This window comes from Trichoplusia ni, chromosome 5 (genome assembly GCF_003590095.1).
Source record: "Trichoplusia ni isolate ovarian cell line Hi5 chromosome 5, tn1, whole genome shotgun sequence".
Lineage (NCBI taxonomy): Eukaryota > Metazoa > Arthropoda > Insecta > Lepidoptera > Noctuidae > Trichoplusia > Trichoplusia ni.
In genome coordinates this window covers 8,858,233-8,877,299 of record NC_039482.1, presented here as the reverse complement: position 1 = coordinate 8,877,299, position 19,067 = coordinate 8,858,233, and the positions used below count along the sequence as shown (strand labels likewise).

Genomic DNA, 19,067 nt, shown 5'->3' with positions numbered 1-19,067 from the left:
TGGACATGAAAAGACCACCACGGTACATCTTAAAAGTCATTAAGATCAGGTGTTGGTAGCGTCACATTAATCTTTTGTTAGTGGTCTGATTAAGAGCCTATTCCGTCGTATTATTTTCAGATCCTTTGTTCATTTAGAAAGATCTTTTGCTCATAAAGACTTGTTATAATTAGTCGGCTACCTTTCAACTTTATGCCCTCGTAGTTATAAAGAAATTAATGTGATTTTTAGATTTGTTTCAGGCACTTTTTAACAGATTTTCTTTCATATATTTGCTTTCTTATTTCGGTTAAGCTGAATAATAGTGTATCACATACATAGTTGTTGAGTTCCTAAATAAATTAAACGTTTCTGTTTAACTGATTGTTTTGTAAAGGTAGCCCTTTCGAGAGGTTTTTGCCGTGATTTGAAACAATATTAATTTCATATACTATCGATAAAATAACTTTATTCGATGTCAAATGATAACAAAATAATTTCGCAATAAAACTGCTTTATTACATAGCTGTAACCGCAATAAGATTTATCGTATTGTAATATCTTGTTTTTCTACTATCATTGGCCTAGCCTTTTCCAAATAATGTTGCGGTCGGCTACCAGTCTAACCGGATTCAGCTGAGTACCAGTGTTTTACAAGGAGTGACTGCCTATCTGACCTCTTCAACCCAGTTACCTGGGCAACACGATACCCCTTGGTTAGACTGGTTGTCAGACTTTTCAAGCTTCCGACTACCTGTAACGACTATCAAAGATGTAAGAATAACAGCCGGGACCCACAATTTAACGTGCCTTTCGAAACATGGAGGAACTGGCTATGACACAGGTAGTCACCCATCTACGGACCAACCGCGTCAAGCATAGCTTAACCTGTGAGTGTTTCACTTATGCGGTTATAGCTTAGCCACGAGCTCCTCCCACTTGTTTTTCTACTAGTACCCTTTAAATACACTAAAGAAAATTACAGAAGTCACTCAACTAAAATCAATGTTATGGGAAACTTTACTCTTTACTTGGAAAATACTATTACAATGAAATAACAGCCATCATAATCTCATTACGGCATGGGCATAATTATATAAAAAAAATCTTGGTCGAATCACTATAGTTATTTTGAAGGGCGAACCAAGGAGTTAGGGTTATAGTTTGGTAATCAAACATGGATTACGATTGTTTCCATGATGAGAGATTCCATATGAACACATTAGCTTTGAGTATGATTACACCAAAGTCGAGCCTACAAGACGAATAAAAAGAAACAAACTTATAAGGATTTGTAACTAGCCTACTTGCTTCATATTACTGGTTTAATGAGTGTCCTATATTATGGCTGCTTTTTCTTTTTTTTCTAGCTGAAAAACTGATTTTCACTGATTAGAAACACTCTAGGCCTCTTCTCTTTGCGTGACTGTGGATGGTAGAGTTTGAATTTTTTTTTTCTGGAAAGATCTTAAGAGGCAACCACTCATTCCTTGTAAAATTGGTAGTCAAAGTTGAAATGATTTATGAGTCGTCAAAAAGAAGGAAGCGGAGAGTCCAGGATAGAACTAGGTGGTAGGAGTGAAGAAGCCTTTGCTCTGCAGGGCGACAGAAACGGCTAGAGAAAGGAAGAACTACTTAGGTATAGTACGGTAAGTTAAACCTCAAATATTTACAAAGTTAGAAACTGTTTTAGTTTTATATCTAAAAGTTGTAACTAAAATCGAAGCCTATTTTCGTAAGCTAGATACTACTTTGGATATCCTATTCGAAAGTTCAAATATGGTTAAAAACTTTTTTATTAATTACTGTTTTACAAAAAAGAAAATCTTTTATTTGTTAGAGTGACATGCTTTTGTATTAGCTTTAAATCAATTAACTCTAACCTTCGAGTCCATAATGACATACCGTGAGTCAACTACGGCGAAATTACGTCAAAATCAACACAAACGTAGGTTTGTTATCAGATTTGGTTTTATGAGCTTTCTAGCTAGGGCTGTCAAAACAGGTACAACAAAATTTATTTTTTAAAGACGGCGTTATTTCACTGACGTTCACGACGATTTGTAAGTATTCAATTATTTTTTGTGAATGTAAATATTATCAGTAATATTTAACAACAAAATTGAATTTTAGTTATTTAACGGCAGTGTCTTCTTTGCAATTACAGCATAAACTTACTATATAAAGGTATTATTATTTTTCCTTTATTAAGGTTATCCACTTTCATTCATTACAGTCTGTTGCATAACTAGATTGAATATACCACTTGACAACCCTACAGAATGCCTACGACGAAACTTAGCAAGTCTAAGATTGGCGACGCGATTTGCCTTCCAGGTCACAGTTTACGCAAAGATGTTAAAAGTCGCATGATTCTAATCCAAAACTTTTGTGTAACAATTACCTTGGCCTATTATTTGAAACCTTATTGACTTCAGCATAAGAAGTAATTTGCATTGCCAGGTGTTTAAAAAAAACGACTCCCGCATTAAGGAACTTATTCCTTGTGCCGCGGGGGGGTTTCACAAATATTGAAGTCACTACTCTACATTCAAGACATGCACAAAGTCACGAAGACTCAGAACAAGCATTCGTGAATCACCAAAGCACTTGTTCTACGTGAGGATTCATCCCGAGACGACCCGCTCGGTGGGTCTTTCATGGTGACCTCTTCGATCTTTTTGCTCAATTGTCAATTCATTTAAGCAAACTGCTCAGGTCTACTGATGTTCTCACAATTGTTTTTTAACACCGTCTTAAGCAATCAACAGTTACTGTTTAATATGCACACGACTCTCAAAAGACATTGTTTGGTGCCGGGATTTTGACTGATGACCTTGAACTTGACAGTCCAACGGGCTTTACTTAATCTTCAGTATTGATTGTAGGTATAATGAAGTAATCAATTATTGTCAAATCGTGATTACAAATAACGAATTGCAAAAAATATTTCGTTTTTTACTGAGACTAATATCGCAATAGTTTCAATCAATCGGCTAATCAATCAATCAATTAATCAATCAATCTTCATTTGAGGAAATAAGTCTATAAGATATAGGGTCTCATTTCGAAAGAACTAGTTTAAAAATATCACAGACGAGATAGTACCAGAAAAACAAAACGAAGAGTGATTTCCTATAATTACATTAGACAATAAAAATAATTAATAAAATGTTAACCTGTGCAAAATTCTATAATTTTACTTATTCACACATATGTACAATTATAATAGTTTGGATATAAAAACCACAGTTCCTTGAAAACGAATCCAAAAAACTTTAAAAAAAAACGTGCTGAGCGGAATATCTTAGAAACCAGGAGTGAGGACAGTTTTAAAAAAATAAGGCACCATTGTTTCCAAAAATATGTAACCAAACTTTATAACTTAAAGTACCAAATCTCACCGTTCTTATGAGCATAATAGCCCGTACCGGAGGAGGAGCCGCTTCCAGTCGAGGAGCCCTGCGGCGGACGCCCTTCCTCATCCACTTCAAGTGGCAACGGCGTCGCCTCCATCACTACACTCACTCCTCACTTGTGTGCACTCATCACTCACTCACACTGTACCTGAAAAGAAAATTTGACATAAGTATGGGAAAAGAGAAAATTTTAAATTTTTCCTATAGACCAGTTAGTAGGAACATGGGTGGGTTTGGAGTCAGAAAAAGTCTGACTCTACATTCTGCTCTATACGAAGCCTCACTTGATGAATACTCCTTTTTATTTCTCTTCGGTTCAGATGAACAATGAGTAGTGTCAATATACCCTGATTCAGCTGAATGCCAGTATTTTAATGTTTTCTGCTTATCACCTTGTAACGAGCAACTCAGTTTTGTAATTTAACTCTAAATTATTTTCAAATCATTTGCCATTAAATAATATTGCGTCAATAAGAGGATGCTTTTTTATGTATCAACTTGGATCAAACTGCAAATTGTAGGCAAATTTAATTACTTTCAGTTTAGGAGATCATCGAGTACAAATAACGTGATGCGTAATTGTCGGTCACACATCTCACATTTTCCATAAATCCCCCACAGAGCGGTCAATTCTAATTCTATTCGAAACAATTTAATTTATTTCTCAGGATTAAGTGTGTATTTTATTACAAAATAAATATGCTACAAGAAAACCATTTTAAGGCGAAAATATTTTTATATTAAATTATCAAATTAAGTGCAAGCCAGAAGGGACTGGGCCTTAAGCTGGTTTTCCATTGAAAGCTAACATTTATCGCTAATCCTTTACAAACAAACAGTAAAAATGATCGATTCAGAGTGCTGTCCAATGCAATCTCAAGGATGAAACAGCTTTTTTGTTAAACTTTTTCTTAATGACGAACAATCTAATAATCTAATAAATATTATTAATAAACATAACTTGTAAATAGTTAAAAAAATTGTACTCCTGTTGCTTCTGGCTATTTTGAATTCGTCTCAAAAGTAAGATGTGTGACCATATTATTTGAAAAACTGTTTTAATCAGCCAATATTGTACAAAATATTTAATGTTCCGAGTAAGACTTGCACTTGACCGATTTTAACAAAGATCTTTATCCACTATTATAGGTACTATAGATATAGTGTATATTGTATCGGTCCTAAAATTATCTTTACTACAATGGTTGGGTAATTTGTAGGAACGCAGGCGGCCTCGTAAATTTAACCCGTCAGTATCAACGAAATCCGGTTGAATTTGGCAACTGCGGTATCATAGACCGGACCCGTCATTTGGGTATTTGTATTTATGCTTTAAGTGATATGTTTGCTAATTTGTGGGTTCTCTGAAATTTGGATTGATGCGTTTAAACATGAATGTAGCACCCCATAATGTTCACTTTATATTATATGATTGACTGAATTAATGAAAAAATGTTTGCTGAAAATGTGTGTTTTTTACTCTGTCTAATTTTGGAATAAGGAGTTTGCTGAAAGAGTTCGTTCTGACTTTTGATGGTCATTTGAACGGATAAATGTTCTACGACTTACTTGGTCGTCAAGACATTCTTTTATGAATGCCAAAAATGCAACGAGAGTACATGAAGGAACTTAAGACTTAGAACAAGCATTTGGAGATCACACAAATGGTAGTCCCACTCTTACTTAGTATAAATATAATGACCCTTATCACCGTCAGTCAATGATAGGGCAGTGGCATGCAGGACTGTCAAGTCAAAAATCATCAGTTCGAATCTACCTATGTCTTCAAATTTATTATAGATTTTTTATCACTTGCTAAAAGGGGGCAGGAAAAAATTGTGAGCAAACCAACATACCTGAAAAATATTCAAGGTTCTATTGAGGCATGTCAGATCAACTATACTAAAAGAAGTTTAGAACTTATGTCCAGACAATTAACATTTTCCTCGGGCTCTTATAGACCACCACGGTAAGAATAGGTTAAAGATATTAAATGTACAAGCATCGCTCGTAAACCACGCCTTGACATGATACACACGAGCTCAGTGCCAACTGGTCCGTCACGATTCCCTTCAATCGTTTGTTTTACTTTGATAGTCCTCATCTGTTCTCTGTGACAAATTGGAAACACATTGTCTGATAGGACGTGAGAGTTAAAATTAGAAGTTTCTGAAATTATATATTGGGATACGATTGTCTGGTTTCGACCTCGAGAATTTTCAAGGTTTTGTCTGCCAAATATCAGCTAGATTTTTGTTTTTGATGTTTGGTCTATGTTTATTTACGCAGTCTTTCATTTGTCTACAATTTTCATCATTCATCGTTCATTTTGCAAATTTTCGCACATAAAACTGAGATATGCTATAGGAAAAAGTGAGAAAATTTTATGCGATTAAGAAAATACAGGAAAGTCATCACTACTGTATTATCTTCTCCCTCTAAAAGTTGAAAGAGATGAACTTGATTCGTCTGCGCCGAATTTTCTTCAAACGAGTCAAGCGGAAAGTAGGTATCACATTTAATTATCAAAACATTTTTATCCGGCAATAAACTATTCTAAAACAACTGAACATCAATCTCAAAATATCAACTCATTACTCAAACATAATTAAATAGTAAACTATTCAATTGTATGAGCAAAGACATAAAATAAATTCATTGTCACCGTCCTTAACTTTCAGACATTCACGCCAAGATACCAAACGAACCAAAACTAAAGTGAGAAAGAGACAAAACACAAGAAATCGTAGAACGCCATCTCACTTCAAAAGCAACCTATCTTATTTTAAAGGACAATAGTAGTCTCGATGATATTCTCGCCAAGACACCGGGTGACCATTCATAACAAAGTGATCGGACTGCGGCAGATGGCGCTGTCAACCCGTCCCGCGCCGTGAGTGACGTGACATGACATGCCAACTGACCGATATTAGACAGTTTCTTTGGGATATAAAGAGTGGTGTAAATTACAAGAGTCCTACAAAGATATATGGTAAAACTGCTGACAAGGTATGTTAGTACGAAGTAAAAGATATAGAAACATATTAAAATGAAATCGTTGAAGACAAGCTTTAAAAGATAAAAAACTGAGTGAGTAAAATAATAAGTTTTTAGATCCATAAGAACGAAAAATATTATTTGCTTTCTTGATTTTTCGGAATAAAATCAATAACTAAAGCACCCTAAATCAAATGCAATGAAATCATTTATTCTGCAACAAGTAGGATATATCATCACTTTTACGTCTGTTTTTAACGTTGGAATCGACATTTCCTATCTGACTACCCTGAAAAGAAAGGTCGAAACAAACTCGTTCAACCAATCTACACGACAGACGAAACAAAAAACCATCTACTTCGCTAATCTTTCGCATAGCATAGCTTTCGCTACCCATAAACCCTTCCGAAGCATTTTGCTCTTCATTCCAACTGGACTTGGGCCTAATGAGTCGGCGGATAAGGAAATATTCGGAACATCGCATCTTCTAAGAAAACCCTCATTTAGAAAAGACCCTTTTTTGAGGGTATTTATTTATACGTCAGATGGGGTGTTGCCTGTTAAGTGGTGGGTAATTTTGATGGTTGATTGTGGTATTATTTTGTTGTTTTCTGCTTTGAACTGCATTTCTATTTTTTCATTGTTAATAAATTGTGGTTTGGGTAGTAATAGCTGAGGGGTAGCTAGGGTGTATTGTGCACGATGTGTTGTAGGTACAGGTGGTGTGAACACGCATTTTTGTGATTCGCGAACTTCGCGAAATTCTTTGTGTTTTTCACAGATGATTTAGGTATTAAAAAAACTTTTTTTTGGAAATTCATTGAATTGACAGCGAATGTTCCGCCCCGAACCGAATTTAAAATTTTTGTGTTGGCAAAATGCTTAGAAGAATATTTTGCTAATTTATTCCAAATTCCATTCATTTATTTATCGGCAATTATAAATAGCAGAATTGTGACCCCTAATATTTGGCGGTAGGTGCTCAGATACCACACAGATGAGTTTCGCTTCTTCTAAGAATCTACAATAACGTGATTTCTAAGTAATTCCGAGAAATCTGATAAACAATTGATTCTTCAAATTGTTAAGGAAATAGGTTTGAACTGCTTTCTAGATAACTGCTTTTATCTGGTTCGAATTTCAGTAATACGTGATATTATAACCACAGAACTAAGCTTCAGAGTTGTGAGAAATGTTAAATATTGTTGTAACGAGATCATAGTTAAGTCGAGGGAAGCAATAACACTACCTCGGATACTGTCTCTTTGTCTCACTCGTATTATGTTTACTTACTTTAGAATTTACAGTTCACTGTCCAATCGACTTCTCCAGCAAAACACAAAAAAGAACATTCGTAACCCACAACACAACACCAAAAATCTAAACACTACAAAAACAAATAAGTACACAACAAAAAAAAACACTAAAATTAAAAAAAACGACGTTTTCGATTCAAATAAACTAAAACTTCGGAAGACAATATTTCGTAACGGACTTTTTGGAATACGTCTCGAGGCGGTAAATTCGGTTGCTTTCCGCCGCGCCTGTGGCTTGCAATAAACTGATGTTGCGTTGCGTTCGACCGACACTATTTTTACAGATGGGCTAATAGCGCGGGAGGCGGACCTATTTTTATTTAACTGCTAATAAAAGTATTTGAATTATAATGATGAATATAAAAGGCTTTTAATATGTTTTTTATTTAGTGTAATAAAATGTTTTTAGTTTATTTATTCGATTGACGCGTAAAGTGCATTTGAGTGTTCTTTTTTCACTGTCTTTCCAAGCGTGAAATTGAAAAGTATGGAATTTCAATGTAATCATCTCAATCACAAAATTTATTTCCAGTAATATGTATAACTAGCTGTTGCCCGCGACTTCGTCCTCATGGTTATTATTTTCCCCGTTTTTTCTACATTTTCCATTGTATCTTCGATCCTATTAGTCGCAGCGTGATGTCATATACCCTATAGCCTTCCGTGATAAATGGTCTATTCAACACAAAAAGATTTTTTCAAATCGAACCAGTAATTCCTGAGATTGACAAACAAACTCTTCAGCTTTATACATTAGTATAGATTAGTTAGAAAATGGTAACTAAAACTTACTTCTTTTTTAGTAGGAATTATAGAAGTGATTGTAGTTGGTATACAGTAAATTTAGGTCATACAAATAAAACGTAAAAGTAAAAAATACCTCAATTAGAATAAAAGCAAACAGCATTGTTTAAACTAATAGTATTTGGTCATTTACTCGTCACGCGATCAAGATAGAGCTTGTACTTAATTGAGACTCAGCTTTGTAAACTCTGACCATTGGGAAAGAGTTGCGCGACTGTGGCGCAACTTAAAAACAATTGTTTTAATAATTGCATGAAAAATGTGGAATAATAATTTTACACAACATTAAAATATATCGAAATAGGTAGGAACTTGCTAACGTGAAATAATGTTGTCGTGCGCTAAAAATATATGGTAAGGTATAAAAACATATAAAAATAGTCAAGTGCGAGCCAAATCTCTATACTAAAGGTTCCTTACAAATATGCTAATAGTAAACCAATTTGAGTGACAAATTAATGACCTTGACAAACATGAGTCGGACAGACCACATAGATACAGCCAGGCAGACATATCCCCAGACAGTGGACCCTCAATAAATTCAAGGTACCGTTTTCTCAAAATGATATAGGACAAGGGTGTTGTTCCTCAAAGACCTGTTGTCCAACTGTTGCTCAATCGCTCAACATACCAACAAAACACCAACATCACCAGTTTATCTGTAGACTTCATTAAAAAACTTACACTATAACGTCTTATTAAACCAAGTTTTTAATAGATACAAGGTCTTGAAAATGTTGATATTACCGAGTTTGGACAGGTTTATTAAAGTTTCAGTTAACCTGTGCAGAGTGAAGTAAAGTTTGAAGGAGAAATTGTGATGTGCATGTATGTATGTTCATATAATATGTATACTCTTAGTTATTACTCACGACGTTATTATTGTAAGTCTTTTGTAACAGCTGCTGTAGGTTTGTGAATTCGTTTGCTTTAATATGGATGGTCCTTTTGGTGATTGGGCTTTGAGAATGTGCCTGTGGTAATATCTTGGTTTTACACGAAGATTTTTAGCAAAAGTCGTAGATCATGTTCGTCTAGAATTTTACAAGGCAAAGAAGTTTGAAATGAGAATGGAGAGGGCTGTAACCAGTTGTGGGATCTTAATCAGGCTAGCTGAGCAAAGGCTCTACAAAGCCTCACACATAGGTGATTGGAAATTGCATAACATCCTTTCCAAGCTTTCATTTTTTTTAAATAGCCTCCAGTTAATTCCGATTACATTCTAATTTCTTATAAAAAAACTTCTTTCAACATGAAGTAATTTCTTCACATGCTATTTCACAGTCACACCAACAACATAAAACACTCCAAAGGATCCTACGACCCTCGATACCAAATAATTTACTCTTACAATACCAGCACCAATATCTTTCAATACAAACCCACACACGACCGAATGACACAGAAACCGGACAATAAGATTAACATTTATTCGTGTATCCACATTTCTATTCGTATTGCCAACACCATGTGTTGCTAGTTTTATTGCGATAGTAAGCAATGTCTGCACATCATAAAATTTAAGAAGTTTGCTATTTTAGCGGCGCTGTGCCACGCCAACTGGATTAGCCTCGGATCTAAGACAAAGCTTCTATGCTAATTTCAGAATTTCAGGAGTTTATGTAGATTTCTTTGGTTAATTGTAAGCGGATTTTCTGGATTACATCAAATTTTAATTTATTGGATGACTAAAGTCTCGTTGTAATATTTTTTTAATATATTAGACACCGAGATTCAGGTAAATGCATTTCTAGTTAAATTTAATTTAATAAGAACTTTTGTTTGCAACTATATACAAGCCAACCCATTACTTTTAGCTTCCCATTGTCATATTTTTAAGGCCATTGTCAAATTTTGAATTTTAACAAACATTGGTCCCAATGCACAAAGAAACCTAAAACTGATCGACCGACCAAATTCAGAAGGTCATAAATCACAAAACGTTGTTCTCAGTATTATCAACCATGTTTCCCAGTACCTAGAGACCAATGAGGCAGAAAATTACGCCGGAATCTAGGACAAAACATTTGTATGCTAATACAAAAGTTGCGTAAGGCTGGAGTCAATAAAGGAATAGATTACGGCGCGTCCGAACGGTAATTTATCAGTACGCGATCAAAATACATTATTTAAAAGAGAAAAGAGATTTTTCTTGCCTTGAAAATATTTTTTGTTTCAAAAATGGGAATGTTGAATAAATTGGGAATTTTGGAGAACCTCCCTTTTTTTTTTTAAACCAAACAATTTACAGAAAAGTGTCCTCAAAAGTTTTTAAATATTTAACAAAAAAACATGTTTTCAAGTAATGAAAAATTCAAAACCCTTGAACCATGAAAGGTGGGCCATTTATGCATGTTAACGTTTATATCCCATAACGTAATTTTTAAAAGAAAAGTTTAGTGACATAATAAAGTTTAAGTCACAAAAAATCATTTCTGGTAAAATGAAATTACACGAAAAAGAAATGTATTCGGTATAGTACCTCGGTGGGCTGAATTAATGGACTGATTAATATAAAATGCAATACCTATAATACAATTCCATAATTATTACCAAAAGTCTTATCACATCACAAGACAAAAATAATAAAAATATATTCATTAATTTTCCAAAGGCAACTCCCGGTCTAACAGTTTTGGCATGCTTCCCGCGGCAATGTTGAGAGCCAGAAAAAAAATGGTATTTCACTAATACTTTTATTAACACACGTAGATCATATTTTGTTCTCCATTTAGATCTAGACGAACTAATTATAATTGCCTTGGACGCAAATTAAAAAAAAATCGCGTCTATTTTTTTAATACGTCATATTTTATGTTTCATAGCGAGCGGACCCGCGAGCTGCAGCTAGTTAACATTATATCCACAGGCGCATCAATCCAGCCGCTTAGACGGCAAAGATTAAAAAAACCAAGTCACTTTAATTTCAATATAATTTCTTTCAAAGAAACAAATGAAACATCTTAATACATAAGGTCATAGGTCAAAGGTCAATGCATTCATCCTTGCTAACTGAGTTTACAACGCGTAATGAAATGAAAATCTTAAATATTGCCGACATGAGTTTGCAGAAATTATGTTTGTATATTTCTCAAAGTCTCATTGTTTATAAATGGTTTTAAGCAACTTGAAATGAGATGAATAAATAAATAAATAATTGTGGGATTCACAAAACAGATTTTTAGTTTTTCGTGAAATTAGTTTTCATACAAGCATTTAATAATGTTTCTTCATTGAGTTTGTATATTAAATGACGTATTTCTATGTCTTTTTATTTTTATTTGTCAATATTAGGAAAATTTGTTTTCTTGCTGTGTACTTTTTGAGTACCTAATGTAATGGATTTTAATCTATTCAAATAATCAAATAAATGAAAATCGCACATTATTCATTAATGTGTCAAACACATAGCCGCCATTTTGTATAATCAACAACAAAATAACAAACACGTGGATGAATAAGTTAAAGAAGCAATAAAGTGATAAGGTGTCAAAGTACACTTCGATACACAAGTGGTTCAGAATTTAAATACATGCTCAGTGAAATGACGCACTTGCTGTCACTTTGGCGTTTTGACGTAATCGAGTTAAACTAGTGAAAACTATTCATGTTATTAATGAGGAAATCGGTGAAATAATTTTCTTAGGTGGTAACTGGAAGGTTTTAATTTTAATATCTTCTTAAAAAGGGGGTCAATAGTAAAAGTACCATAATGTTTCGGTGCGTTTTACAAGTGATGAAAAATTAAGAAAATAATATATTAAGTGCTTTATTGACCTGTCTGGCAGTAAAAGGTTGCAGTGTAAATTAAATGTAAAATCTTTTTTAGGATTTTCCGGATTAGAGTTTTTTTTTTAAACTTTATTTTTATTATTTTATTCAGAGTTATAGTTTATAGTATAATGTAGCCAAGTGGTTGAGGTCAGCACGCCAAACCAACTGTGTTCATCGTGTCGCGGATTCGATACCCGCGTAGGTTCAGCATTTGTGGGATCCACGAATGGTTGTTCTGAATCTAGGTGTCTTTGCGTAGTGATTTATATGTTTGTGAAAACCCCCACCACGCATCGACTAAATTATTTACAGCCGGAGTCGCTGAAGAAAAAAGAATTCTCTTGTGGGTCCCGGCTGTTATTCCTACATCTTTGACAGTCGTTACAGGTAGTCAGAAGCTTGAAAAAGTCTGACAGCCAGTCTAACCAAGGGGTATCGTGTTGCCCAGGTAACTGGGTTAAGGAGTTGAGATAGGCAGTCGCTCCTTGTAAAACACTGGTACTTAGCTGAAACCGGTTGGACTGGTAGCCGACCCCAACATAGTTGGGAAAAGGCTAGGCCAATGAATGGATGAATTACTAAACAAAATGAACATAGCACAGTAAACTGTCGATATTTTCCCGTTTTCAGAGAATAACAGAATCTTCAAGCAGAAGCAACATAATATATAATAGAAAACATAGAACTTAATGAACGTAACTTAATATTCATGCATGCCAAGTTATGGTAATATACACTACGGGCCACGATAACTGGTAAATACGAATTATTTTCTAAAAATAAAATTCTTTACTATTCCTAGTTTTTTATGGGTCATTGTTTTTTAATTTATTCTTATACTTTGTATTTTTCAATTGCTAATTGAGGTTAATTGCTAACCTTCGCGTAATTCTTTTCTTTAATATAAAAAATATAAAGAAAAAAATTATATGCAGTATACAAATAGAAAGCAAGATACAAACGAACAGAAACAAATCGCAAAGAATTCCTTTTATTATTACTCCGTTGAAATAAAAATATGACATACCTAATCGTAATTTTGATAACTCCAACATAAAGTAGTCGAAAATTCGCAAAACATGAAAATGTCGTGCACAACCACACAGACTTCAGACGACTATCAATCATGCAAAACGACTATCTACTCCTTGCGTGATTCATATCCTTGCATTTTAAATGCAATTCAAATTTAAATACATCAAAGGAAGAGCTAAAACAGTCTAGAAAAAAATAAATCAATAATTAAAATACGAAAAAAAATTGCTTTAAATATTTGCGTTGATATTCTTATGGTATGTCTATTAATTACTTAATGCAAGGTAGCAAATATAGTGCATATAAGGAAGGTTCGTGAACTGGTCACCACGCTTGCTGATTCCAGGTTGTTCGGCGCCTACCTCCACGTCTTAAAGGAATATTAGTATGAGAAAGTAGAAAAAAAAGGAGAGAAAGGGTGACAGCGAAATACACACACCTGCAATATAACTGTTAATTTCTAACCAGAATACAACATTTCGAATCGAGGTTTCCTCAAAGTATATTCCATCACATCTTGTCAGTAATTTCTATGTTTAATTAACAAAGTATGTAGAAAGTCACATTAGTGCACGAAAAAACAGCACTTGTCTACATTAGCATCAAATCGGCTACCTTAAGCAAAGAAATCTGTTAACAGAATCATAGATAGCCAAGACATTTGAATGAAATAAAATGTTTATCATGTAATATTTGCGCACCACTTCAATTGGCCCCAAGTGTACATCAAGATGCAAAGTAAACATTTGATCGTTGGCTGAGCTTAAGACAAATACATGCCGATCAATTCGATGTTTGCTTAAACATTAAAGAAAACCTCGGTTCATATAATATGGAATAAACATATTAATATTGGGATTCTAAAGGTTATCACAGTTAGGTATTTAGAAAAAGTTAAAGAATTAAATTTTATTAGCTTTTAAATAACATTCTAAGGTCTAATTATTTGATGTCCGCTTCACAACACTTCTGGCGTATTAGATAATAAAGATATTAACTTTAACATTATCAAGAGGCTGATGCAAGTCTCCGAAATCGGACAATTTCAGTCTGAAAGTGACTACCATACAGAGAGAAAAACTTAATAAGAATAGGCATTGGCGCAAAAAGAGAGGTGTTATAAGCTTGTCGTGTCTGTCTGTAAGTCTTTGCTATTATAGCTTCCGAACGGATTGAGTGGCGGTGACGGAAAGGTGAATTATTTGCGATCAGTCTTCAAAATGTTTCATAAAAATCGGTCGAGCCATTTAAACGTTGTGATAGTGTTCATTTCCCCTTGTGAAAAAATACGTAGCCAGACGTACGAACAGTACAAAACTAAACGAAATAAACCGTATAATTTAACATCGATAAATAACAATACAACGTGCATGTTCCATTAAAAACAGAAGCTGTCTCACCTACATTTTGAAAAAAACCAAGGAGACTGTAATTCAGGTTTTTATACAAGATTATATGCCCAGAAATTGCAAACTGCAGTATTATTTTCGGGGAAACCGAGTCGAGAGTACAATTTGTTAGATAAACATTTATGCCAGCGTCTAGAACATTAGCTTTCAGGCAGACCTGAGTACATACGTGTGCTGTGTACTTTGTGTACTGTGTATTATATTTGTGTACTAGACGTGAGTGGCACTTTGATGTAGTGTTGTTTTGCTCTGGAAATTCAGGAGTGTGTCAGTGGTGGATAATGTTTTTGCCGGGTCTATTTTGGGAAGTCTGTGGCTGTTACATTATTAAAAATGGAGTGTTAAATCGTCTGCAGAAAAAGCATGTTAAATTATGAACTACCGTCGTCGCTCGTTTGCTATAAAAGATAATTAAAGAAAACTGCACGAATGAAATTTTTCGTGCATGTGCTGAGTTATAAAAGTTAGATAAATGCGCCTAAGGAAGGATTATTCTAACAGCAAAGTTTACCTACGTTAAAAGATGATAGAGCAAGGAATTACAATCTTTTTATACTGGCATACCTATAGGTTAACGAATATTGTCGTAATTCATTTGAGATAATTCCCATTGCTTTATAAAAACAGATATATCAAAACTTCAACCTGTATCAAACATTAAAGTCAAAGTACTTCAGTTTGAAATTTGAAAAAAAATTAAAAAGATGAAAAGAATTGACAGTTACATGCACAGAACATATGATTTTCACTTTCCATTAAATAATATTCGCTTTTTCCGTTGGCTTGGAAACTGTAGAATAATATTCTGACCTTGGACTCGTCGTTCATTCATAAATGGTTCGTGTGGGTGTGAAAAAACATACATTACGTAGCAACGAAAACACAAATATGCTAATTTCATTTTCTGACTGAATCCAAAGTTTTATTTTGGAGTTTTATGAAATACTTTAATATTTTTAATTATACTAGCTTTTCGGCCGCGGCTTCGCCCGCGTCGATGTCGGTTATATCGCGTTTCCAAGATAACTCTTCAAAAGTCCGGGATAAAAACTATCCTATGTTCTTTCTCAAGGTCAACTCTATCTCTGTACCAAATTTCATTAAAATCAGTTTAGACGTGAAAGTGTAACAGACGTGAGAGAGTTACTTTCGCATTTACAATATTAGTTGAGATATCATTGTTATAGGCTGGCTTATTGTCTGGTACTACTCAGACGGCATACAGTTGCGGAAAATGGACGGCGTTTTACGCTATGTAACGCACTATATCGCCTTGACAAGTGCTGAAATCTGATGTTCAGAGGTATTTCTTCAAAGCATGTTTGTAAGCAAAACTGGTGTGATAATAGTCTGTATAAATCAGACATATACAGAAAGTCATCGGCTTTCCCACCGGAAACAAAAAAGAAGGCTTGGCTAACATTCAATTCATAAAAATGATGAATATCCAGAACTAGCTGTTGCCCGCCACTTCGTCCCCGTTTTTTTCACATTTTCTATTGTATCTTCGCTCCTATTAGTCGCAGCGTGATGGTTTATAGCCTAAAAAGCCTTCCTCGATGAATGGTCTATTCACCACAAAAATAATTTTTCAATTTGGACCAGTAGTTCCTGAGATTAGCGCGTTCAAACAAACAAACAAACTCTTCAGCTTTATATATTAGTCTATGATTAACGCTGTCATTTCTGGATCCCACCAAATGTTTTATGTCACTATCAAATGCTTTTTGTTAATCTACAGTATTGCACTGATTTTGTTTCCTCTTTCACGTAAAAACCACTGAACAGATTTAGATGAAATTTATAACACCAATAGTTAACAATCTGGATTATAGTATAGGATAGTTTTTATTCCGATTTGGTGTTCCCGTGGCATCATTTTCGATTTTGAGCTGGCGGGCGGGGCCGCTAGCAATCACTAGTACTCAATCATCAGTAAGCGCTGAGAATCTGATAATACGGCAATTACATATTATCCAATTATAAAACATCTTCCAAACAATATACATTAGCGTAACAACACAACTTATGCATTAAATCCCTACAGATTACGAATGTACTGTTACTGCCAAATTACTTATTCAATGTCTGCCATAAATATTGTGGAGGAAATCAACGAAAGGGGTAAGCAGAATTGAAATAGATTTATGCAGAATATGTAGCTGAAAACACTATTGGTAAAGTCGAAATTGTGATTTAGATGTTTAAATAATATCTTCTTTGTTAAGACTATTTTCAGTATTTGGACAGTGAAATGTTGCATGTCCTGACCGGAAAGTATTATAATAAAATTCGTGTACGGTCATTGAGATGTTTCCGTAACAGAAATGGCAGTATTTTTGCTAAAGAAACGTGTGTCTGAGTAACGTAGAAATATATCAATTTACATAATTAGAGAATTGATAAATATTACAAAAAACTAAATTTTGTCTGTTTATTTGTTTGAACGCGCTAATTCCAGGAAGTACTGGTTCAATTTAAATAAATCTTTCAAATTTAGAAAGTCTATATATTCAGGCAGGCATTCAAATACATTTTTACACAGTATGATCAATAGGTGCAGAGCAGTAATATAATGTATGAGAGAAGAAGTCACGCTCAACGCTTAGCATAGAAATTTATGAATTTACAAAAGAAAACTATTAAGAAACATATTTTAATATGATGATATCAAACCGCCAATCCTCAATCATACTACAAATCACCTCAACTAATCTGTAAATCTTTTCGCTATCTTCCGCACTCCACCACAATGCTCATACATACCTCGGCCATCAACGCCTCTGTTTATATTCATCGCAGTACAACGAATAGTTTTGTGTATTATTAACTGGTTAATATATTCAATCCTTGTATCAAACGATCTGGCAACACTCCAGCAGATATCGCGTGGATGCAAAGATGAGGACGCACTGATTATCTTCAAAGATATGTCAATTATTTATTACATTTTCATGTTGTAGTTGCAAACGTTATAAATTTCTACTTTCTAGTCGTTTTTTAGTGTTCGCTAAATTAAAAAGCTAGTGGCCTCCGCATGTTAGTCTGGTGAAGTTTATTTTTCATTTATTAAATTATAGCGCAGGATTGGCCATTGACACTACAAGCAACATAATAACAAAACCGACACTCAAAAATTAGATATTCAACCTTCTTCAAGAAGGGGAAGGTTTTCACTTCGTTAGTAGGTATTCTTAAGCGACTTCAAGAAGTTCTCAGTTCGATTGTTTGCATGTATGTCTGTTGTCTCATAAATTCACACTGGAATTTTCTTGAATCTTTTTTATTTAAATTGACAGAGAAGTCAATTTGTCCAGTAAAACTTCTTTCAAGTGTGACTTTTATTTAAAATAATTTATACAATACTAACTGTTGCCCGCGACTTCGTCCGCGTGGTTAGAAGATATAAGTAAGGAATTTTATGAACAGAAGCCATCGAAAATGAATAATTTTCCCTGTATTTCCACATTTTCCATTGTATCTTCGCTCCTGTTACTCACAGCCTGATGGTATATAGCCTAAAATCTCGATGAATAGTCTATTCAACACAAGAATAATTTTTCAATTTGAACCAGTAATTCCTGAGATTAGCGCGTTCAAACAAACAGTAAAAACTCTACAGCTTTATATATTAAGTATAGATATAGATTGGTATGTTTCTTTTTAAGTTATCTCTTCTTCCAACACAGCCAGTTTATTTGCGTTTCTCCATATCTTTGAACACACGACTTTATCTCTCAAACAGTGTGTAATAGGCCTTAACATGCAATCTTACAAGCAATAAGGACATCATACGCTGTTTGGAGATCAACGAAATATTGCTTTTTATTATTATTGCGAGACTGTATTGGTTGTTTAGCACATTATATCGAAGTAATGAATGCATACAACCTTCATTGAGGAATTATTTCTTGGCGGTCTTTGTTAATCTGTTTGGACTATACTTATATTATTATTAACAAACAGGTATAAGAAAATGATCTTGGTTGTTGATAGGTATATTGTTATAATAGTTATTAAATGAATTGAAATAGTTGGTTAGGTAGAAGTTGGCAGGAAGAAATTGGCTGTTGCTCACCAAAACTGGCCGCTGTTAGCCATATACCGAGATAAAGAGAAGGACAGAAGGCAGTCTTTTGTTCAACAGTGGGACACTAATACCTGATGTTAATAAAGATAAATAAACTGTTCGAAGTAAACATTGCTCGGAGATTATAATATTGATGAAATTGGAAGGTAAAATATAGATATTATTTTTCCAGAATGTCTGAAAAAATATTTTTTGCTGTTTTCAATAGAAACCTAACTTAGCTTAGTTATTTAACGAAGTCCTA

The 19,067-nt window shown here is 34.1% G+C and overlaps 1 protein-coding gene across 3 annotated transcripts in view; it reads right to left on the bottom strand.

The window, feature by feature from the left end:
- LOC113494372 (KH domain-containing, RNA-binding, signal transduction-associated protein 2-like) overlaps positions 1–19,067 on the bottom strand; it is a 196,050-nt gene that overhangs the window by 95,499 nt on the left and 81,484 nt on the right. Inside the window, exons 1-2 of one of the 3 annotated variants that reach the window (XM_026872686.1) lie at positions 7,689–7,805; positions 3,411–3,546 (exon numbers count right to left, since the gene is read on the bottom strand). In XM_026872686.1, coding sequence (XP_026728487.1) covers positions 3,411–3,495 — 85 coding nt within the window. In that variant the 5' untranslated portion in view covers positions 3,496–3,546; positions 7,689–7,805. Of the gene's footprint in view, positions 1–3,383; positions 3,547–7,688; positions 7,806–19,067 lie in introns of those variants that run through there. The other 2 variants (XM_026872684.1, XM_026872685.1) reach the window with 2 other exon arrangements.